The sequence below is a fragment of the Phalangium opilio genome, unplaced genomic scaffold, assembly GCF_054372755.1.
Source record: "Phalangium opilio isolate 3A_F unplaced genomic scaffold, DU_Popi_V2 ptg000209l_1, whole genome shotgun sequence".
Lineage (NCBI taxonomy): Eukaryota > Metazoa > Arthropoda > Arachnida > Opiliones > Phalangiidae > Phalangium > Phalangium opilio.
In genome coordinates this window covers 7,435,165-7,459,853 of record NW_028324217.1, presented here as the reverse complement: position 1 = coordinate 7,459,853, position 24,689 = coordinate 7,435,165, and the positions used below count along the sequence as shown (strand labels likewise).

The 24,689-nt window shown below is 35.1% G+C and overlaps 2 protein-coding genes across 2 annotated transcripts in view; one reads left to right on the top strand and one right to left on the bottom strand.

The window, feature by feature from the left end:
- Positions 1 to 24,660, bottom strand: part of LOC149618789 (ATP-binding cassette sub-family C member 1-like) — a 245,074-nt gene extending 220,414 nt beyond the window's left edge. The window contains exons 1-2 of the mRNA XM_089853941.1: positions 24,275 to 24,660; positions 9,085 to 9,156 (exon numbers count right to left, since the gene is read on the bottom strand). Coding sequence (XP_089710067.1) covers positions 9,085 to 9,156; positions 24,275 to 24,397 — 195 coding nt within the window. The 5' untranslated portion in view covers positions 24,398 to 24,660. The remainder of the gene's footprint in view (positions 1 to 9,084; positions 9,157 to 24,274) is intronic.
- Positions 1 to 24,689, top strand: part of LOC149618785 (glutamate receptor ionotropic, NMDA 2B-like) — a 274,821-nt gene that overhangs the window by 174,007 nt on the left and 76,125 nt on the right. Inside the window, exons 4-8 of the mRNA XM_089853956.1 lie at positions 3,478 to 3,728; positions 7,570 to 7,889; positions 8,825 to 9,045; positions 9,845 to 9,995; positions 10,065 to 10,248. Of these exons, the coding sequence (XP_089710082.1) occupies positions 3,478 to 3,728; positions 7,570 to 7,889; positions 8,825 to 9,045; positions 9,845 to 9,995; positions 10,065 to 10,248 (1,127 nt within the window). The remainder of the gene's footprint in view (positions 1 to 3,477; positions 3,729 to 7,569; positions 7,890 to 8,824; positions 9,046 to 9,844; positions 9,996 to 10,064; positions 10,249 to 24,689) is intronic.

Sequence of the window (24,689 nt, the reverse complement as noted above, 5' to 3'; positions counted from 1 at the left end):
TAATCATTTTCCCCAAATCAAGAGTCAGAAGACCAATAAGATGAAAGTGCCTTAATATTGAAGTTATATACCAATATATTTTTGTGAAGAAAAATATTCAATTCATAACCTGAATGTTTGAATTAATAACATATATATATATATATATATATATATATATATATATATACAGAATATATTTCTTATACATGGAATATTAAACAGGTAATTTTTTGGGTCTGTCAGAGGGGTTAGTCACTTGAATAATCAGGTGTTCAATTTTCAGAAAATTATCAGTAATCACACTCATTTTTGTGGGTAATCAAAGGTAATCAGAAATCTCCGATAATCACTGAAAATCACGTGAAATCATGAGAAAAATCTTAATAATCACATGCTTTACTTGTAATCTTTTGTAATCACCTAGGTAACCACACATTTCGTGAAATAATCACACATAATCAATGGTGGAATTCGAAAATCCAAAATAAAAATTGTAATCAGTTGAAATAGAAATAATAACTGCATTCATCGTAATTCACGAAGAATCCAGTGGTAATCACTGCATTTACAGAATCACCAACAAAAATCATTGGAATTCATTGGAAATTACAAGTAATCTGAGCCATAACGGGAAATCAGTGTAAAGATTATAAAAATCAACTAAAATAATCATAATCACGGAAATCCAGGAATTCATTCAGTAATCAACGAAATTCACATAAAAATTTAGAAATCAGGTGTACAAAATTTTGGTGAATGATTTTCGAATACTTCGACGTGTGATTATTTCACGAAATGTGCGATTTCCAAGCGGATTACAAAAGATTACCAGTAAACCATGTGATTATTTTAGATTTATCTCAAGATTTTACGTGATTTCCAGTGATTATCGGCTGTTTACTGTTGATTACCCACAAAAATGAATATGATTGCTGATGATTTTCTAAGAATTCTAGAAATGAAGTAATCGATTTCTGCGGTTTTGTACACCTGATTATTCAAGTGACTAACCCCTCGTGAGAAAGGCTCGAGTGCTTGACATTACATTCAAGTCTCTGGCCGAAACTCGAATCGGGAGTTTTTCAAGGCTAGGACTCTGCTCGAAACCCATAAATCAAGTCTGGCTATCACAACACCTAATTATGGTCTAGCTTATTGGATACTTATTCCTTATGGAAAACCATAATCAAACATCGTTAATTCAAATATTAGATCTTAATACGTTGTCAAATATATCTCAATATACGAAGCTATGTCCAAAAGCTGACCTAATAAAGACCTAAAAAGGTTGTCACTTGTTAGTGGTAACGCGTTCACCTTTTCACTTCAGGGACCTCGTCCTGCTGAATCTTTTCATTTTTGCTGATGATTTCCCAACAGAGCCGCGTGCTTTCGTCCCACCACTATCACGAAAATGTCTTTCAACACCAACTTTTCTGACGAGCTAGAAACTCTTTTAAGAGTGTCGCATATCAACCCAAAGTTTTCAAAGATACTCAATAGACTCCCCACGAGACTATAAACCGTTTTTGTTTCGTTTTCTTGCATTTTGCCGTTCACTCTAAGAAATTGGAGTGTGATTTAACACCTTTATAAGTACTTTATATGGGTCCAAATTTGACACCGTTACAGGTGTACATTTACTCCCCTGAAGGGAATTAATCACACTTACACTCAAAAAAATGGGGTGTGCTTTAACACCTTTAAAGTAGTTTATATGGGTCCAAATTTGACACCGTTACAGGTGTTCATTTACACCCCTGAAAGGGTTTAATAACACTTATTTGAGCAATTGGTGGCAAAGATAAGTATAAAATTGTGCAACAGAGGTGCAGTTTAACACCTTTTTAACTCTGATATCGCACTGAAAGTGAATTTTTACTTTCATATTAGTGTTGTGCAACCTCTTAAAGGGTGCGGCATAGCACCTTTCAGAGTGTCGCGTAACACCTTTAAGAGTGGTAGATTATTTGGTAGGATAGTAGTAGAAATTCTAGTACTTTCCGCAGTATTATTAGCAATCAATGCTATATTCATAGCAGGGTTCTTCCTTGAGAGAACTTCATCACCTATAGGGAGGAAAGTTCTCACATGCAGAACTATACCTCTTTAAGCGAGGGTTGTTGCGTATAAAGTCATTTTTACGGGTTTATAAACTTCTGAAAAAGGCAGAAAGTTTTCACTTCGTTCAAATGCATAGGGTATTAAATTAGTTTTGGAGGCTATAATATTCAAGCAGTAGATATAGACGTTCTTGTTAAATTTAATAATCTCTTTTCACTAAGAGTTTTTCGAGCACCAGAAACGCGTTTAATCTAATTTGCACTACAGATTGTACAAAAAAAAATCCATTTAGTACTCTAATTTTTCTAAAAATAATGATAAAACATGTCACAAAAGCAAGTGCCCCACTTTGGCTTCTCAAGCTGGCCCTACTGTGAGGCCAGTATCTAACCTAGTCCCGTTTTTTAAGAGTATCGCTTAACACCTGTAAGAGTGTCGCCTAACACGTTTAGCATAGTTTTATGAAGGTACAACACCGCCAGATTACCAATTTCTTTGTTAATTTTATTTAAAGGATAAAACTGTTTTCTTTCATGAATATCATCTTTAACAAGTACGTTTTTCAATAATTTTTTACTGTTTGTATTGACATTAATGAAAAATAAATGAAAGACCTTATTTAAGAAACCAGCAGTAATATAATTTTTCATGTTTAATTTCGAACGGTGTTTTAATAGTGTTATTTTACACCGAATTTACACTTTAAATTGGCCTCTAAAAACTCAAGGTAATAAAACACTCTTTTGGGTGTTTTTACGGTGTTTACACCGTTTTAACACCTTTTTAACACTTCCATTTCTTAGAGTGTTGAGTAGGAAATTTTGAGGTTGGCCGTTTACCAGGGTTAAAAAAAAACCGGATTTTATTGTAAAAAAACACCAGCCCACCGGTTTTTACCGGGGGTTTTTCTGGGTATTGTTTGGGTTTTTCCGGGCATTGTCGGGGTTTTTCCGGGCATTGTCGGGGTTTTTCCGGGCATTGTCGGGGTTTTTCCGGGCATTGTCGGGGTTTTTCCGGATAATTATTGTCGGGGTTTTTCCGGATATTGTCGGGGTTTTTCCGGATATTGTCGGGGTTTTTCCGGATATTGTCGGGGTTTTTCCGGATATTGTCGGGGTTTTTCCGGATATTGTCGGGGTTTTTCCGGATATTGTCGGGGTTTTTCCGGATATTGTCGGGGTTTTTCCGGGTATTGTCGGGGTTTTTCTGGGTATTATTGGGATTTTATGTTTAGCAGTTGCGCGCATTGTAGCTCTCGTCCATTAAAAATCTTCGCCAAACTAGGATAATTTAATGGACTTTGGAGATATAAGTAAGAAATCTATGCGTTCCTGTCCTACATATACTTATAGCTAGGCCTACGTGTAAGATGAAATGTAAGGTAAATGTAACATAATCTAACAGCGAGTGTACCCTTCTTTCTCTTGGCAGATTCCAAATCCTCGACATAATAATCCTAAAACACAAGAACCGCTCACTGATAATCCCCGAACTGGAAGATTTAGCCAATAGCGAAGCAAGAGTCATGTTTCTTTACTGCAACCAACACGAAGCCAAAGAAATCTTCGCGGCGTCTAAGAAGCTTGGCCTTACGAGCAAAAACTACGTTTGGATAGTGACTCAATCCGTCGTGGGAACCAAGTTACCTTACACCCAACCCGAATTCCCAACAGGAATGCTGGGTTAGTACCATTTTTTTAGCTTATCTAAACTATTTAAAATAGTTCAAAAAAGGTATCTTCAATGAAATTGCGCGCGTTGGAAGTTTTCTAATGAATAAAAACAAGATAGTTTCTAAATAGTGAAATATTTTGAACATATGTTCAATACGTGTACCATAAGTTTATAAGATATGTTTCATAAGTATGACACACCCTATACTAGTGCGTAATGCTAGAGACTTACAGCTCGAGCTAGTACGAGAACGACAAGCGAGAATAGCCCCTTCCAAAAAGTTTGACCGCCTTGTGCATCTTGTTGTTTAAGTTCTTCGCGCATGCGCACTTGGAGCTAAAAAACGTCATATCTAGGTTGCGAACTAGGCTATGCGGGGAAACTACTTCCTGTTTGTAGGAAAAACTGAACTGACTCAGACTAAGAACATTTTTTCAAAACTTTTTGGAAGGGGCTATTGACTACACGCGGTTTTGAAGTCCATCTTCGATTTAGTCTGTGCTAAGCCTTTGACAGCATTTCCTTCAATTTATGGCAGACATAAAAGAAACATAATGTATAATAAATTTGTTTGACATGTTAATTTGCTCATGGCATAAAGTAACTAGCACTAATTCAAATCGTACAGTTTAGTTAATTCCGCTCTTTGTGAGCTTTCACATGATAGGTGTTCTTTCATATTCTACTTCAACATCTTGATAATTATTCACAATGTGAAGGAGAAGTATCATTGAAAACTATATTGGAAACAATAGTATAGTTCATTCAATTAAACCCAGATAATTTTATCAAGTATAATCACACAAGGTAACAATCGCACTTTACATGCGATGCAAAACATTGAAGAGAATCAGAACAAACCGAACACGTGCATTGTGTTTTCCACACCCAACAAATTACACTGCAATATATCATAGCTTTCCAACGAGTACAAAATCGACAGGGCTATAGAAATAGATTTAACATAAGTTCTTCACATAAACTGCTGTCATACACTAGCTTGTATGAAAATGCTAAGTGGTAAATCAAAATCCTTCGCAAAAAAAAAAACCAATTTGAATTCCACACGTTCGTAACCACAAAACTCAAAAGCGATCTTCTTCAACGAAAAGAGTACTACACAACATAGTCCACCTTTAATTCAATGTTATATACTTAAGCCTTGGCTTGATAGAAAATACACCACCTTGGGAAAAAAAAGATGGCGCGCAGCAAGTCCCTAATGTAAAATCTGGGCACGTACCAAAAGCGGTCCAATTTCTGAGCACTATAAAAGGGATCCTTCGAGAGATACCATAGTAAAAACCTTTTGGAACCCTAGCTGGGTATTGGCAAAAGAAAAATTGACATTAAGCATACCCTAGCGATATTCGAACTGTAAAAAGGAATTTGCTTGGAGAAATTCTTAGAAAACTCTAGAGGGTTCGGTGTTGTATTGAGAAGATAAACAGAAGCATGCAAGAAGAGACGAGAGAGGAACGTTACGAAAGAGGTAAATTTAGCAGGCCTTACTTCTTCCAAATACGGTCGAGAAACTCACCCTGGAAAATAAGAGTTTAGCAAATTCTTTCGAAATGTAAAAGATTCCTTTAAGGACTATATATGGGAATACATGGCGAGCCAGTGATCACTTTAAATATTACAAGAAGTAGGATAAATAAGTATCGAGGTAACCAAATTCTTCACTTGGCCCTCTGGTAGCGGTATCTGAATTTCCTCTCCAAAACGTGAGACGCTCACGGCGGTAGACAGTTGAACTAGATTCAAGCACCCGCGTCCGTGTTCCACGGCTTTAGGTTGAGGATAAGGGTGTAGGAAATATTTTTTGGAACTCGACCAATTTTTTTCTCTCTAGTGTAGGCGCGACGGAAGCGGCCTAAAATTCTCAAATTTGTTCACTAGTGCCAGGATCTATTACCAATGCTAGAGCACTTTACTTCTAGTCCCTTATCCTACTTCTAATACTAGGGAAGATTTTATGTTCAAACTAGATGCTGTTACTAGCGACTTAGTTCGCGTGGAATTAGTAATTTCATTTATTTAATTGCTGTAAAGCAAAAACAAAACCTGAATCGCAAAAGCATTCCAAAACAAGTAGAATAGCATTCAAAGAAACTGCTAATAAAACGGAAACGTAAAGAATAAATAAAGAGATATATTAATTAAGAATTTACCTGATCTGAAAGTAAACATCACAGTCAGAATAACGAAGAAAAGTAAAAACTATAGGTATGCTAGTCAAAGAGACACTATCAGTTCGGAAAGTAGTACAGGAACTACCTGGTTAAAAACGTATCCTATATATGTTGAGGTAAAATCGGCATGGTTTGTTAGACAAGCATTGCGACCACATGCTAACGTTATGACAAGGAGTGTTACTGAAAGTATGTGTTCAAATAAGTATTTTGGACATATGTCCGCTACATGGCTTTGAGTTCTGGTAGAGATCAGCTACGTTTGTTCGCCAAGTATTGTGAGTACATGCTGACTATATGACAAGGAGTTTTACTAAAAGTATGTGCTCAAACAAGTATGTAGACACATGTTAACTATATGACAATGAGTGATGTTATAAATATATGTTGAAACACGTATTGTGAACACAAAAGACACAATATTCTTGATAGTCAAATTTTTAACAATATTTAAAATCAAAATATTCAAGTGAAATTATAAAAATGTTCATTTGGGAACATTGATGAAAATTCGAAAACAGACATTCGAATTGTAAACACAATGAGAAACACCATTACACCGAAGAAATGATCAAATTTAGGGAAAAATTTTACGGTAACAAGAACCTAGATTCCCATCACAGTTCAACCAAACTGATTTCAGATCTATTATCAAAACTATTTTTCATAAAACCTCAGATACTTGACCATAAACTCAAAACATAACGAGCCATCAAAACTTAACATGAACATACATGATCAAATACAATTGAGCCCTACGAAATCATGACACGAGGGTATTGCAGACTTTGCACTAAAAGCTCTTATCTATCATTGACACCCAAACCACGTCCGAATAGAAAACCCATGTTGTACTTCGATCAAACTTTACAATTGCATTTAACAGGCCTACTTAGTACACTTCCTTCTGTTCTAGACCGAATACTTCCTAGGTACTTCTCTATTTCGTAATATGCGAGTTCGTGGAAGGATTTTGCTTGGAAATAAAATACGCGACGCGAGCTTGCTTCTGAAAACAGGGAAGCTAGCACGGCGGAGTGATTAGAATTGATGGGAAGTAGGAATTCGGTCGCCAAACTCGGGTCGTTTTTAACTGACAGAGACTCCTAAGTGTCAGTGGTAATGGCGAGAAGTCACCCCCTCCCCCGTCCGCCTTCTGGTCGTACCTTACGCCATTAAGGGAGGCAAAGGCTTAAGACGACGTTCCTGACGCGGGCCTTTTTCGAAATCTTATTCGCTTCATTGCGTGGGTAGAAAAGCAATTTACGGTTTCTTATTTATATCAACGAAACTCTGCTTGGACTTCAGATTACTTAAAGATAGGCTTATAAGTAAGATAATAATAATAAATAGAATGTTTAATCAAATTAGGTTCGAAAAACAAACTCAGACGAACAATTAGAATGTCTTGAAATCCCAATTAGTACTGTCAATGGAATAAATACCAATACTAAACTAGTATTAAAATGATTTTAAGAATGAAGTTTCTTAAATCAATTAACTAGAATTAAGGTAAATTAATGACGATTAAAATCATTAATAATTATTTAAGGAAAACCTCTTAATTGCGTCTCGACTCGGACAGGTTCATTTTGGTTTCCCAACTTGTTTTAACACGTATGTTCAACAACATGTTTTCACTTTCATTACTCAGGTATTCACTTCAACAGTACCCTCCATCGTTTACTTGACCAAATCGAGAAAGCCGTTTACGTATTTGGACACGCCTTGGACCTATTCGTCGGTGACCCGAAGAATAAAAACGCTAACTTATCACCGAACCTAAACTGTAACACACCCGGTGACGCCATATGGACAAAAGGTGGTCAATTTTTCAAATACATGAAGAACGTCAGTGTATCTAGTCGTAATAACAAGCAAGAAAAGCCCGACCTCGAATTCAACTTAGATGGAACCATGAAATACGTCGAATTGGATGTCGTGAATTTGAATAAAAATGGTGTTTGGGAAAAGGTAAGATACAAGTTATCATCGTTATGTTTTTGGCGATCGTGTACAACTTAACATCGTTATGTTTTTGGCGATCTTGTACAACTTAACATCGTTATGTTTTTTTCGATCGTGTACAACTTAACATCGTTATGTTTTTTTCGATCGTGTACAACTTAACATCGTTATGTTTTTGGCGATCTTGTACAACTTAACATCGTTATGTTTTTGGCGATCTTGTACAACTTAACATCGTTATGTTTTTGGCGATCTTGTACAACTTAACATCGTTATGTTTTTGGCGATCGTGTACAACTTAACATCCTTATGTTTTTGGCGATCGTGTACAACTTAACATCGTTATGTTTTTGGGCGATCACGTACAAGTTACCATCGTTATGTTTTTGGGCGATCACGTACAAGTTACCACCGTTATGTTTTTGGGCGATCACGTACAAGTTACCACCGTTATGTTTTTGGGCGATCATGTACAAGTTACCATCGTTATGTTTTTGGGCGATCATGTACAAGTTACCATCGTTATGTTTTTGGGCGATCATGTACAAGTTCCAATCGTTATGTTTTTGGGCGATCATGTACAAGTTACCATCGTTATGTTTTTGGGCGATCATGTACAAGTTACCATCGTTATGTTTTTGGGCGATCATGTACAAGTTACCACCGTTATGTTTTTGGGCGATCATGTACAAGTTACCATCGTTATGTTTTTGGGCGATCATGTACAAGTTACCATCGTTATGTTTTTGGGCGATCATGTACAAGTTACCATCGTTATGTTTTTGGGCGATCATGTACAAGTTACCATCGTTATGTTTTTGGGCGATCATGTACAAGTTACCATCGTTATGTTTTTGGGCGATCATGTACAAGTTACCATCGTTATGTTTTTGGCGATCATGTCTGGTACAACTTAACATAGTTATGTTTTTGTTGCACAGATTGGTACGTGGACCAGGGATGGATTAGAAATCAAGGATATAGTTTGGCCCGGAAATTCCCCAAAACCACCCCCAGGTGTCCCTGAAAAGTTCAACTTGAAAGTCACCTTTATGGAGGAGCCACCTTACGTTAATATGGCTCCACCAGATAACGAGACTGGAGAATGCAAATCAACGAGGGCAGTTTTGTGTAGATACGCCCCCGAATCCGATTTTGAAGGGTAAGCATCAAAGAGAAAAATAATGTTTTTTTCACTTACTTTTCTAAGTGATACGTCTATTGAATTAGAAACGCTAGCAAAGTTCACAATATGTTGAAGTCCAAATTTTACCTGCAAAATAATAACAACAAATATTATAATTTCGAAATATTAATATTTATTTGTGTTATGGGATAACTAGAAAAACATAACACAATACACTGCCTCATAGTGTTAAAGAAAACTTAATTTAAAGCGCACAAACAACCCCCACAACCCACAGGCCACAAAATAACACAAAACTTCCTTAATAAAATCTAGAGATGGGCCGATACCAGTTTTAACCGATACCGATATCATTCGATACTTGGGAAACCGATACGTACCGATACCAATATTTTACCCGATCCTTCGAATAAACCGATATTAAACCGATACCGATATATTAACCGACATCAATAAGAAAATAGATGCTATAATATAGGTTCTAGAGATGGGCCGATACCGATCCCATATAAACGATATATCGGTATTAGTTGAAAATGAACCGATATTTTTCCTTAAAAAATATCGGGTAGAAATATCGGTTCATTTTTAACCGATACCGATATATCGGTTAAAGTCAAATATCGGTACCGATACCGATATATCGGTTAAAGTCAAATATCGGTACCGATACCGATATATCGGTTAAAGTCAAATATCGGTACCGATACAGATATGGGATCGGTATCGGCCGATCTCTAATAAAATCTACGTTTGCAGTTACACGTAGATAAAAATGCCCAAAACTTAAAAAGATGGTATTATTTCTGTCCAGTGTTAATATGACAGAGGCATCACGGGACCCAAAATACTTTCAATGCTGCTCAGGATTTTGTATTGACTTGCTACAAAAATTTTCAACTGATATGCGATTCAGCTACGACCTTTCTAGAGTAGAAGATGGAACATGGGGTGTACTAAGCGCCGTAAGTGAATGATGACCAAAAGAATTACTACGGTTAGAACTTGAGTATAATATTTCTATTCAAAAACAGAATGGTTCATGGAACGGTCTGATATCCGAACTCCTGGACCATAAGGCGGACATTGTAGTGACCAGTATCAAAATTAACTCCGAACGACAAAAAGCTGTAGATTTCACCGTACCCTTTCTAGAAACTGGAATAGCAATAGCAGTAGCAAAGAGAACAGGAATCATTTCGCCCAAAGCCTTCTTGGGTAAGTCCACAATTTCTATACCTGGCTTGATCATAAGTTTATAATATATTTTACATAAGTATGATACTACCTATAGTTCGAAATGCTAGAGATTTACTGAGAGCTAGTTCAACTACACTCGGTCATGGATAGGGATTGTTCGCTCCCCTAAAAGATAAAGTATGCATGTTCCAAACGCCCCCTAGCAGCAGCTGCTATCCCTAACAGAAAAGTATAAGAAAATTGGACCCAATATCACGTGTCACATGACGTCAAAATTTAAATCCCGCCTAAATTGGGCGCCACCATCTTTAAAATCTGCAAAAATTATTTATTTTGCCTAGAGATGGCGCTATATCTACATCCGTTTTGGTCTAATAAATTGTGGAATGAAAAGGGGAATCAAGGAATAATTCGGAGAATGAAGTTTGCGATAACATAACATGGGAAACACAGTTAGTTAATCCATGACTCGGTTTTAGAGTCCATCATTCTATTTAGTCTGCATTATTAAGCCTTTGACAGCGCCCCACCAGGCTTAGCTTAACGAGAATCTATGACGTTTTACCTACGTTACTTCGCAGTAACTAGTGACAAAGTTATGAAACATACTTATGGTTTAATGTAGAACCTGCCATTTCTACTTGATTATTGAGATCAAACTAAAATTAGCACGAATACTTCGTTTTATTTAAGAATAATAAAATGTACTCCGAAACCTTAATTGTGACCGATTTTTAAAGTAACAAATATATTGTGAAAATTTTAGAAACGAATGCGACCATTTTAGCTCAAAATCGGGCTCATTTGGCAAATTTTCAGTCAACTAAAGAAATTAACGCGAAAAGAGTAATATCGTGGCAATTTAGCTAATGCCTATGTGAAATTACTATTAGATTTTTGAAATTTTTTGTTTTTAACCCATTTCAAAACAAGGGCTGCCTTAACCATCTCACAAGTTCCCAAGCGGGAAAAATACGGTTTTCTCTATTATATTAATCTAAACACAAATTATGCAAATTAAACTAAACCAAACCAAACCAAACCCAATAAAAATCTCTTAATTAATTAAAGCTTACAACAAATATCTCGTTTTGAACAGAAAAAAAAAATTAAAAATCCATTGCTCAAAATCTAAAATTTCTCAATAAAATAAAACTATTTATAAGGCAGAAAGGATTAGCTAAGAACCAAAATTACCATAAATCGGCTGCAGCCGAGGGGCTAAGCACTCTGTAAATTCCATGTACACCAATTACGGATTAAATGTGAAATCACTGTCAATTTGTGAGGATCTTAAAGTGATATAAATGTGTTATGTAAGGGCTGGTCAAAACTATATTTCATGACAAACTCTCAGTAACCAGTGACAAACTTATGGAACATATCTCATGAACTTACGGCATCAATAGTGATTGGGTAATGTTACATGATTGTCTGTCGTCTGCTTAAAGGCAGTAAGCGTAGCACGACATGGCGGATATATACAACGAAAATGCCAGCGCCATTATCAATTCATTGAAAACCCTACAAAATTCACGCATGCCCCGTAGACCTCTTTGATAAAAGACAAGATTGATAACGCCCCCACAACTACAAAACGCATTAAACATCCATTTAACGCAGTCAAAAGTAAAGTGCGTTTGCCGATTAAGATAAGTGTCTGGCCCCTCGGCCTCAGCGTTCTTTAAAAAAGGATACATTTAAAATCCATTAAAAATGCAACCCATACATTTAGATGCAATCCATTTTCGTTCTAATTTTGGAAACTTAAGCAATGGTCGGTTGAGAGGGAATGTTAAGGCTATAGAGTGCAAATTTGCGAAAAGATAATTGGTTTGACTATAAGTAACATGAAAGCAATAAGTATGACACTTTCAATTATTTATACAAAAATTTCTTAACGAAGGTTGGTAGTAAAATCTTACCTTCAAAATCTTCCGGTCACCTTCTTCATTTTTTTTTTATAAATTTTCGAAGTACCAAAAGTTGGTTCGCTATCGCTAAGCCTAATTCTCTTTTTTTTTAAAGGCTGTATTTTCTACAAACATCACCACACGTGAATTATTCCGCCAATAAAAGCCCGTGCTGCCAGTTTCTCTTCCAGAGGCAAACTTCGCGTGCTATACATCACGTGAGGTGAAGCCTGCTAACTGGTTAAGGCTGGTTTTCACGGGTCCAAAAAAGAGAGAAAATCCAGGTGCCGCGCCGTTTTTAAAGGGGGTAAATTGCCGCTAAATTCTATTTTTAGGCGTGGTTTTAGTCAGCTCGCGAAAGGTTTTTCCGGCGCTATTTTTTAATTGAAATTGGGTTTGTGTTGTTGAGTTAAATTTCTAAAAGAAATATATAGTTCCGAAGAATTTGTTGAATTAGTTTGGCTTAATCGTTATTTATATTGTAAAACTGAACTTTTTAAAAAGAAAATGAAGTTAAGCACAATCGATGGGTTACTTACTATTAGTGCATTTTCAACATAAAAGGTAAGCCTTGGTCTCTATAATGGAGCTTTTGCGAAATATTCCGAAAAATTACGCGGAGTTTTATTTATTTGGTCGGTGAAAACCAAGCTTTACTGTTTTTCTTCTAATAACTATGTTTTCTTCAAAAATGACAGTTAGGCTTAGCATGTCAACTTTTGAAACTTTGAAAAAATGATGTAAAACTAACGGGAAATATTTTAATAAGTTTTATCAGCGATTTTGTTGTTATCAGGGTTCATACAAACAGGGAAAACCTGGAAAAATCAGTAAAATAAATAGTTGACAAAAACCTCAGGGAAAACTCAGGGAAATTTAGATTTTTTTAGCAAAATTCGGGGAAATCAGGGAAAATTGCGTCAATCAGGGGCCGAGTAATTTAGAAAAATCTTCATAAACATTCCCTCCATGCACCCAATTTGGAGGCTCATAACTCTGGTTCTAATAGAGATACGAGGATGTCCTTTTAGTATGTTATAGTCCTATTTACCTCCCCCCTCCTTCGTTAACATTGGCTCCATAGGATACTCCATATACGGGAAAAACATGGAAAACTCAGGGAGGTATATGGGGGAAAAACCTGGAAATCTCGGGGAAATTTGTTTTCCAAAACTTGTATGAACCCTTAAACCCTGATAAAACAATATTTGGCAATTTCGTTCGCTTGTCAGAATTTAAATTTTACTCGGAAAGATTTAATTCCTCCATCAAAATAATTCACTAACTGTCATTCTTTTTATTGATATGTTACTTATGGTACGTTCGACTGAAGAATGAACAGAATTTCGAAGCGAATACTTTACTTGCACTTACGGTCTAGGCTTCCATTCGACAAGGGGGTCTTGATATATAATTAAAGTCGTTTCAAATTATCGACTAGACTAACCCCTTGTTTAAAATGCAAATTCAAAGTACTAATAAAGAATCGAGAGAAAATAATGAATTCTGCAAATATTTTACGAAATGGTTGCATGGCAAATGGAGTAAGTAGCAGAGGTATAAAAGAATTTCAGAATAAGAATCTTTTGAAAATAAATTTTTCAGTCCTGGAAGGTTTATGGAATTTTATATAGGAAATAACTAATTTAATAGCTAATTAGAACTGACGTATTAAATCTGCATTCGCACCAAGAATAGATTAAAACACAAATTACACGTTAAGTAACAACCGACGACGAGAGAAATTAGTTTTAAATTAAAAATGAAGTGGCACGAAAATTATTTGAATTTAATTTTGATTTACAAAATAACTAGAAAAATATTCGTGTTAGCAGAAGGGGATAATAGTAGAAGGATGACACTATGTATCCTCTTTTTACTCTGCTATGTAACATGATTTTTCCCAGGCCAAGCCTTTTTGTTTGCTCTAGTGCTCATCAAACTTCAGATGGGTATATAACTATCGCACCGTGCTAGGGTGAATTCTATAACTGTTTGGTATTTACTAAATCCTCAGCAATTTACCCACAAACCTTGATTGTCTTGACATGTGACAAAAATCCAAAAGCCTTGGCAAATAAATAAGCAGCGCTAATAGAGTAATGATGAGGGAACTATTTATGGCGTATGTGATTCGGTTTAGTATCCTTGCGCACTCCAAAACTGTAGCTCTCTTAGATAAGAAAGTAAGATGAGACTAGAAGTAAAGAGCTCTACCACGTAAAATTTTAGGCCCTTCTATGAATAACCCCTAATAAAATATAATTTTATTGAATTCGAAAAAAATCAAAAAAAAAACAAAAAAAAAAATCGAAAAACAACATCACAAAAATAAATATTCCATTTGGTTGAACCCAAAGTATACATTTAGTATTCAGTGTCTACATAGACAGAAAACCTATCCCGGTTTCCAATCCCTTGGCTAGTTAAATATAAATGGGAAAACAATAAAATAACTCTTCTACAAATTCATGCATGGCCCCCTATAATTCTAAAAACAAAAAAAAAACACCAAACCCAAATCTTCATACGTAAAAACCTCGCTAAAATCATAAGTGCTTTATGCATGCACGAAATTACATTTAAAGAAAATCACATTCAAATCAGTTCTCTCTCGGTTTGAAATGCATTCAGCTCGTATCTCCTCTCCTTCTTGGTCTTTGCCCAACCAAAATAATAAAATGACTCAAAATTACCCTGAGAACAAATTACCATTGGCGCCTTCAAAATAAGGAGCTAAGATTCCGTTCGATTTCAAACCACCACTACCACTACCACCAGCAGCACCACGATTAACGAATGGGAATGGGTTGGGGCTACCCCCAAAAATAAAGCCGTTATAGGGGGGACCAAAACTTTAGCGTGGGGGTAGGCCTCTTTCTCTACTCATCCCAGATAATGGTTGGTAATAACAATAAAGACAAGCGAGCAATGCAATGCATTCGGGCTCCACTAGACTCTAAATTCCGAAGAGATTCGGCATATAGGTATAAAGACTCGAACTCCCTAAAAATCTTCGTTTTAACTATAAGAGCAATGAAACAGCGCCTTTTACAAAGAGTAACGAAAGTTGGTATCGAACTGTGAGCAAAGGGTTTCTCAGATCACGGATGTGTATGAATACTAACTTATTCCCAACTAGACAACATGTATCTGCTAATTCGAGGCAGAAATAGCCCATTTAAGTCCGGAGAATGCTGAGTGGTGGGTTTGAAATTTCGCCCATGCGCAGAGAGAAAAATACGAACTACCCTTCGTAGAATCTCCCTGAGAAAACTTAATTCCGATCACGATATGCAGCATGTCTTAGCAATTCTAGTTAAATCGTTTTAAGAAACTTTATTCCTAAAATCATTTTAAACCTAGCTAGTGTTGACGTTTGAATTCAAGCGGCCGTATGCCTCTTTAACAATTTGAGGAAATTTAGGGTATATAAAGCGATTGATTTGCAATAACCAATAAGAAAACCCGCAATTGCACGAACCTTTGGTGGAAGCCCTACCATTGGGAGGTTAGACGTTTCTTGTAACCCTATCCGATCGCCGCGTACTTCTTAATCCTAACGATGGGAGTAGAAGCCAAATTTTACTTTCTGCGAACAAGTTTGCTCCGATTTGCCAACTGCGAACGAAGTGCCAGACACACACACAGAGACACGTCCAGTGTAATACCTCTCCTTGATGTCATCGTCACCAGGAGAGGTAAAAATTCAAAAACAGGTTCTTAAACCGGCAATTATGATACAAATTATGTCCAAATACTGAATTCGTGGAACCGCAGAAATAAAGCACTTTTCAGACTTACAAAATTCTTATAACGAACTAACAAATCCTCGCCTTAAGTCTATCTGAGTCAGTGTAAAACATATTTTTCGAGAAAAAAATCCTCCTTTGTAAAATAAGTACGATTTCTTGCTTCTAGGTCTATACCTGTATGTTATATAGTACACCAAGATTTAATTCAAAACTTTGCCTTTTCGCGGACGCCAACTAAGGGCGCTTTAAGGTGCATTTTCATGCTCGCTAGTAGCGGGCAAATCCGGCGTAAGCTTTCAAATTTCGCGGGCATTTTTGACAGCTAGATTATTTGGATTTCCGCTTCCGCTATACGCGTTTTTTATTTTCACGCTTGCTCATTTGTTACCAGATGGCGCCATGTCTGTGAGGGGAGGCCAAAAACTATATTTTAGAATCGCTCTGAATGGCTGAAATAAGTCACGTGGTGTTCAGCTTTAGCGGATTTGAAAAGCTAAAGCGGGAAATATCTGTTTCGATTTGATCGGCGCGGAGAGAGAAAATCCGCTTAAGCTTTAAACTTTCAGCGGAATATTTCCGCTTTCGCGAGCATGAAAACGACTCAAGCGTGTAGCGACAGCGGATTTTTAGTGTGTTTTGCCCGCTACTAGCGAGCATGAAAATGCACCTTTAGATGCGCAGAATTTTTCGATAAAAAGTTTAAATGTACTCTAGGGACAGTATAGAGAGCCTTGGACTAAATCGAACTGGAGGATAATCTTAAATTTAAATTCCCAGGATCGGTTCCCAAAACAGAACAGTGGTACAAAATACGACTCAGGCTCCAAGGATAAATTGGGGATTTGCGAATGGGCTTTTGCAATTTAAAAAGAATTTGTTTAGGATAAATGGGACAACTTTGATTTCTACGAAGAAAAACACTTCGAAGTAAAAAACGATCTAGAAAGTCCTCATCTGAGGTAAAACCTTCCTGTTCACGTTTGGAACATGAGGAGGACAAAAATTCGGACGACCTGTTCGCTTTTAAACGGAATGGCGAATTAATTATATAATCGCTTTTGAACACACGAGACATAAATTACCTAATCTCTGACGAACCCCTGCATTAGTAGTTTTCTGATCGCCTTTGAACACGTGGGTCTGTAACTAATTATCTAATCGCTTTTGATTTTGAACACGTGGGTCTGTAACTAATTATCTAATCGCTTTTGATTTTGAACACGTGAGTCTGTAACTAATTATCTAATCGCCTTTGAACACGTGGGTCAATAACTAATTACCTAATCGCTTTTGAACACGTGGGTCAATAACTAATTACCTAATCGCCTTTGAATACGTGGGTCAATAACTAATTACCTAATCGCTTTTGAACACGTGGGTCAATAACTAATTACCTAATCGCTTTTGAACACGTGGGTCAATAACTAATTACCTAATCGCTTTTGAACACGTGGGTCAATAACTAATTACCTAATCGCTTTTGAACACGTGGGTCAATAACTAATTACCTAATCGCTTTTGAACACGTGCGTCAATAACTAATTACCTAATCGCTTTTGAACACGTGCGTCAATAACTAATTACCTAATCGCTTTTGAACACGTGCGTCAATAACTAATTACCTAATCGCTTTTGAACACGTGCGTCAATAACTAATTACCTAATCGCTTTTGAACACGTGCGTCAATAACTAATTACCTAATCGCTTTTGAACACGTGCGTCAATAACTAATTACCTAATCGCTTTTGAACACGTGGGCCAATAACTAATTACCTAATCACTTTTGAACACGTGGGTCATTAATTACCTGTTGGATTTTTAACACAAGGCGGCAACAAACATCTGTTCAAATGTGATCACGAGGCAAAAATATATCTTCACACATTTGAACACGATTCTGCGATCAATAACTGGTCGCACTTGAATACAAGGGACAACTAATATATGTTAACACTTTAACATGAGAAACTATAATATGTTCGTATTTGAACACGAGAAACAATCCGAATCTGTTTACTTTCAAGCACACGGTTTTCAGCCGATCATGCTCCAATTATTCAAATATTTTTTTTAACTTAACCCTCACTAACGGGTTCCATTAGAAAAAATACAATAAATATTCCAACTCTATTCAGGCATTATGCTACATAAACCCATAATAAAACCAACCCCATTCAAAACAATTCTTATTGTCACCTCAATTCTAAGAAATGCAGTATAATAGTTGAAATGAGAAGCAATTATAATAGTCTATCTCTCGCTCCACCGCTAGGGGTCCATTAAAATGTGCGGTTTCACAGGGGAGCCAATTAGAGTCTCATTTTGGTTACCATGGCAACATATCCTTTAGAATGGTCACTAAGGGTCAATTAGGCGTACTTCCCAACGCAAGAAGATACCAAGCAATGCTACGTAACGAATCTCTATTCGCCCAATTGGTTTCAAAGAAAAAGTCCCAGCTAGACTCAGTTAAGCCGAACCGTTGATTAATTATAATTGCCAGTAGTTTCAAATAAAATGTTCTTTTTTATGCGAAAGGAGGACTTTATTTAAGTTTGCTTAAATAAGGAACCTGCGAATGCATTATAGCGGCTTTGGTAATTGAGAAAATTCTGGAAGGGATATGTTTTCACTGGTAGATACCCGAATTGGGAATTTTTAAATGCTGGTCCGGCTTTCCATAAAAAAGGGTTTGTTTATACCAAATTTTGAAACCAATTTTATTTATCTGATATTTTAAGGTGTGAAAGATTTTGAGGTGCATAATTTTGCACTGAATCTAAAAACATAATCTGGACTTCCAAAAAACTTAATATATTAATAGACAGAAAGACTCCTATTTCCCTGTATTAATTAAACATTCAGATATAATATTAAATTTTAGCCACTTTCTCAATAAAATGAGAGAGTTTAGCCTATTTTTCAAGATAATTAAAGATTTTACCCAATTTCTCGAGATAATTTGAGATTTTAGCAAATTTCTCAAGATAATTCAAGATTTCGCTCAATTTCTCAAGATAATTAAAGATTTCGCTCAATTTCTCAAGATAATTAAAGATTTCGCTCAATTTCTCAAGATAATTAAAGATTTCGCTCAATTTCTCGAGATAATTTGAGATTTTAGCAAATTTCTCAAGATAATTAAAGATTTCGCTCAATTTCTCGAGATAATTTGAGATTTTAGCAAATTTCTCAAGATAATTAAAGATTTCGCTCAATTTCTCAAGATAATTAAAGATTTCGCTCAATTTCTCAAGATAATTAAAGATTTCGCTCAATTTCTCAAGATAATTAAAGATTTCGCTCAATTTCTCAAGATAATTAAAGATTTCGCTCAATTTCTCAAGATAATTAAAGATTTCGCTCAATTTCTCAAGATAATTAAAGATTTCGCTCAATTTCTCAAGATAATTAAAGATTTCGCTCAATTTCTCAATATAATTATTAAAGATTTCGCTCAATTTCTCAAGATAATTAAAGATTTCGCTCAATTTCTCAATATAATTATTAAAGATTTCGCTCAATTTCTCAATATAATTAAAGATTTCGCTCAATTTCTCGAGATAATTTGAGATTTTAGCAAATTTCTCAAGATAATTAAAGATTTCGCCCAATTTCTCGAGATAATTTGAGATTTTAGCAAATTTCTCAAGATAATTAAAGATTTCGCTCAATTTCTCAATATAATTATTAATTAGAGATTTTACCCAATTTCTCGAGATATTTTGAGATTTCGCTCAATTTCTCAATATAATTATTAATTAAAGATTTCGCTCAATTTCTCAATATAATTATTAATTAAAGATTTCGCTCAATTTCTCAATATAATTATTAATTAGAGATTTTACCCAATTTCTCAATATAATTAGAGGTTTTACCCAATTTCTCAATATAATTAGAGATTTTACCCAATTTCTCAATATAATTAGAGATTTTACCCAATTTCTCAATATAATTAGAGGTTTTACCCAATTTCTCAATATAATTAGAGGTTTTACCCAATTTCTCAATATAATTAGAGATTTTACCCAATTTCTCAATATAATTAGAGATTTTACCCAATTTCTCAATATAATTAGAGATTTTACCCAATTTCTCAATATAATTAGAGATTTTACCCAATTTCTCAATATAATTAGAGATTTTACCCAATTTCTCAATATAATTAGAGATTTTACCCAATTTCTCAATATAATTAGAGATTTTACCCAATTTTTCAAGAAATTTGAAATTTTACCCAATTTCTCAAGAAATTTGAGATTTTACCCAATTTCTCAAGAAATTTGAGATTTTACCCAATTTCTCAATATAATTAGAGATTTTACCCAATTTCTCAATATAATTAGAGATTTTACCCAATTTCTAAAAATAATTGAGATTTTAGCCAATTTCTCAAGATAATTAAAGATTTCGCTCAATTTCTCAAGATAATTAAAGATTTCGCTCAATTTCTCAATATAATTATTAATTATAGATTTTACCCAATTTCTCAATATAATTAGAGGTTTTACCCAATTTCTCAATATAATTAGAGGTTTTACCCAATTTCTCAATATAATTAGAGGTTTTACCCAATTTCTCAATATAATTAGAGATTTTACCCAATTTTTCAAGAAATTTGAGATTTTACCCAATTTCTAAAAATAATTATAGATTTTACCCAATTTCTCAATATAATTAAAGATTTTACCCAATTTCTCAACATAATTAAAGATTTTACCCAATTTCTCAATATAATTAGAGGTTTTACCCAATTTCTCAATATAATTAGAGGTTTTACCCAATTTCTCAATATAATTAGAGGTTTTACCCAATTTCTCAATATAATTAGAGATTTTACCCAATTTTTCAAGAAATTTGAGATTTTACCCAATTTCTCAATATAATTAAAGATTTTACCCAATTTCTCAACATAATTAAAGATTTTACCCAATTTCTCAATATAATTAGAGGTTTTACCCAATTTCTCAATATAATTAGAGATTTTACCCAATTTCTCAATATAATTAGAGATTTTACCCAATTTTTCAAGAAATTTGAGATTTTACCCAATTTCTCAAGAAATTTGAGATTTTACCCAATTTCTCAATATAATTAGAGATTTTACCCAATTTCTCAACATAATTAAAGATTTTACCCAATTTGTCAATATAATTAGAGGTTTTACCCAATTTCTCAATATAATTAGAGATTTTACCCAATTTTTCAAGAAATTTGAGATTTTACCCAATTTTTCAAGAAATTTGAGATTTTACCCAATTTTTCAAGAAATTTGAGATTTTACCCAATTTCTAAAAATAATTGTAGATTTTACCCAATTTCTAAAAATAATTGTAGATTTTACCCAATTTCTCAATATAATTAAAGATTTTACCCAATTTCTCAACATAATTAAAGATTTTACCCAATTTGTCAATATAATTTGAGATTTTACCCAATTTCTCAATATAATTTGAGATTTTACCCAATTTCTCAATATAATTTGAGATTTTACCCAATTTCTCAATATAATTTGTGATTTTACCCAATTTCTCAATATAATTTGTGATTTCAGCCAATTTCTCAATATAATTTGAGATTTCAGCCAATTTCTCAATATAATTTGAGATTTCACCCACTTTCTCAATATAATTTGAGATTTCACCCACTTTCTCAATATAATTTGAGATTTCACCCACTTTCTCAATATAATTTGAGATTTCACCCACTTTCTCAATATAATTTGAGATTTCACCCACTTTCTCAATATAATTTGAGATTTTACCCAATTTCTCAATATAATTTGAGATTTTACCCAATTTCTCAATATAATTTGAGATTTTACCCACTTTCTCAACATAATTTAGATTTCACCCTATTTCTCAAAATATTTTGAGTTCTCCTCATTTACAAGTTCACAGGAACCCTGATTAAAGGTCTCTTAAAAATATTATTAAGTACTCGAGAAATCTGTTAAGTGGTGAATATTTTCTTCATTATGTTGCCAACAGAGGTTCAGATAGTTTGAGCAAACCCTTTTTGACATCGAGGACGGGCTCTACGACCCAAATTACTAAAATATTGACTGTTAGATACTTTAAGCTACAACCAACTTAACTTGATAATAGCAGATAAACTGTTAAGAGAGAGAGAGAGAAAGCCGTGGGCAACCAAGCATTTTTAATTGATTTACCCTACCTTAAATGACACCAAAATCATTAATAAAACTTAGCAAAAAAAGCCCGTTAATTTTCAAATTCTCAAAGCTGACGCACTAAGCCTAACTCTCATTTTTGATCAACGAACACCACGTGACGCTTTCCGATGACAGCGTGTGCTTTTACATGGCCAACTTAGATTACCGGTGGTAGAAGGCCTGCCAGCTTTACCCGAGCCCCATGTTATAAAACGACTATAGGAACTAGGGGTGATTTTGCTAGTCGTTTTATAACATGGGGCTCGGGTAAAGCTGGCAGGCCTTCTACCACCGGTAATCTAAGTCGGCCATGGCTTTTATCATGGACCATGATTTAGGGCTGTGCGAATACTCGAATTTTCGAATAGTATTCGTTTAATTCGAATCGATTATTCGATTCGACGAATCGAATTTGCCATTTGGAGAAAAACGAGTATTCGAATTTAGAAACGATTATTCGAAAAGAAATTCGAATAACCGATTTACATACGAATACAGCTCGTTAAACCGAGTAATCGCTTCCAATGGGCTAAATTCGAATAGAAAACGAGAATTCGATTGGAAATGGGAGGGACTGTGGTCACATGACATATATGAAGCTGTTTCGTTTATGTAATTTCATTGCGATTACGCAATTCGCGATGTTTTGTTTTTCTCTCACCAATTACTCGGTCTTAGGAAAAATTCCATTCTATGTGGAACTACAATATTTTTAGACTGCTACGTGTATTTAAGAAACGATTAATCGCTTTGAAACGAATATTCGTCTGGTAAAACCGATTTATCGAAAAAAAAACGAGTACTCGAACCAGAATTTTTGAAAAACGAGTAATATTCGTTTGAACGAGTACTCGATTCGGATTTCGAATAGGAGATTTACTATTCGATTCGTATTCGATTCGGTTTGAAAAACCACTATTCGCACAGCCCTAATCATGGTTAATTGCTTATGGTTCCCTATGAAAGTTACCTTTTGAAAATTGGAAATATAATGTAATTTTATATAGAGTTTAATACAAATTTAATTCTAATTTAACTCTGCTTCCCACGTGACTTGTAGGTTATGAGTTTAGCAATACACTATACACTAACTAGATACATACAGGGAGGAGAGACTTCCTTACTCCCTGATACATACAACACCGCAGTCTCTGTGAAATCCCTACATTTACATACAATATTCCCATCCCGGCATGCTAAATTGTTACAATAACGCATGGACAAATTTAAGCCTTTGCTAAATTATCAGGGTGTTAATTCAAGAAGTACTGTCGAGTAACAAGTCTGGCTACCAACATAGGCCTTGGCCTAAAACCATTACAATAACGTTTTAACCCTAACAATCCCCTATCAAAACAGCTTCAAAGCGTTTATCAACACTATTTATGCAATCCGTTTATGCTAATACAGGTAGTATACATCAGAATCGTAGCCCCGATTATCTCAAACAATGACAATACCTTGCTAAGGCTTAGCTACTATGGATTCAAAACAAATCCATTACGACGGGTCTCATACGAGTTCCAATGAAGAGCCCGGTCCAATAAAAGCGATTATACGTAAACCCTTTGACCCCTTACTTCCCACCCTATATTGAGGTATTCGCTATCAATAAAGCATTTAAAGAGATAAGCTCTAGCGTCGTACGTAAACGTTTGAATCACAATCAATACGCTTTCGAATTTGGGAAATATTTGCCTTGAACAAGAATTCATTTGCCTTAAACTTTAGCCTTGGCTTCGTAAAATTTTGTCGATTGTCTAGACTAGGAATTTTAACGCTATTGTTTATTGGAGGAAACTTTCGACTTATTAAAGTTTGAATAGTCTAAGATGTTAACAATATCTCATTATTGACGTTCCTAAACGCCCTTTGTCAGAAATTAGCATGCTAAATTTAAGGATTTAATTGGAAATTTTAGTTTACCTGCAATGAAATCAATCGGCGTCGCTCGGAAAGGATCAACATCAAAAAGGTGAATGCAATGCAATTAAGACAAACGAAACGATGTATCTGAAATAGCAGACAACAAAAAGAAGGCCCACTCGATCACGCGCTTGAGATACAGTGCTGGACATAGACTACGGCCAACTTTATGAAACATTAAATGTCATTTTCAGAGAATCTTTTCGCGAGTAGAAATAATTTGCAGTTACCCCCAGCCTTTAAATTTTTGAATAGATATTTTTGTTTATTTTACCTGCAATGAAATCAATCGGCGTCGCTCGTAAAGGATCAACATCAAAACAACCAGCAATACAATTAAGACTAACGATGTCATTGAGTTGAGAAAATTACCACTAGAGTGGCCTTTCATCCGCATGGATATAGACCAAATGAACTCTATCACGCGCTTGTAGCGCCATCCCGGTGCAAAAAAGGGAACTAAAACAAAAGGCGGGAAATTTGACGAATTTCAAGAATACATGTAAATGGGCGAAATTCAAGTTCGTTTTCTAGATGGCGACACCATCGTTTGATAAACTTGGTGGCTGTCCGTCCGTCCCGTTGTTTTAAAAGTGTCCCGCGCTCCCCCCCCCCAATAGGCAGGTTAACGCAAAGGCCACTCTAGTGGTATTTTCTCAACTCAATGAACGATGTATTTGAAATAGCAG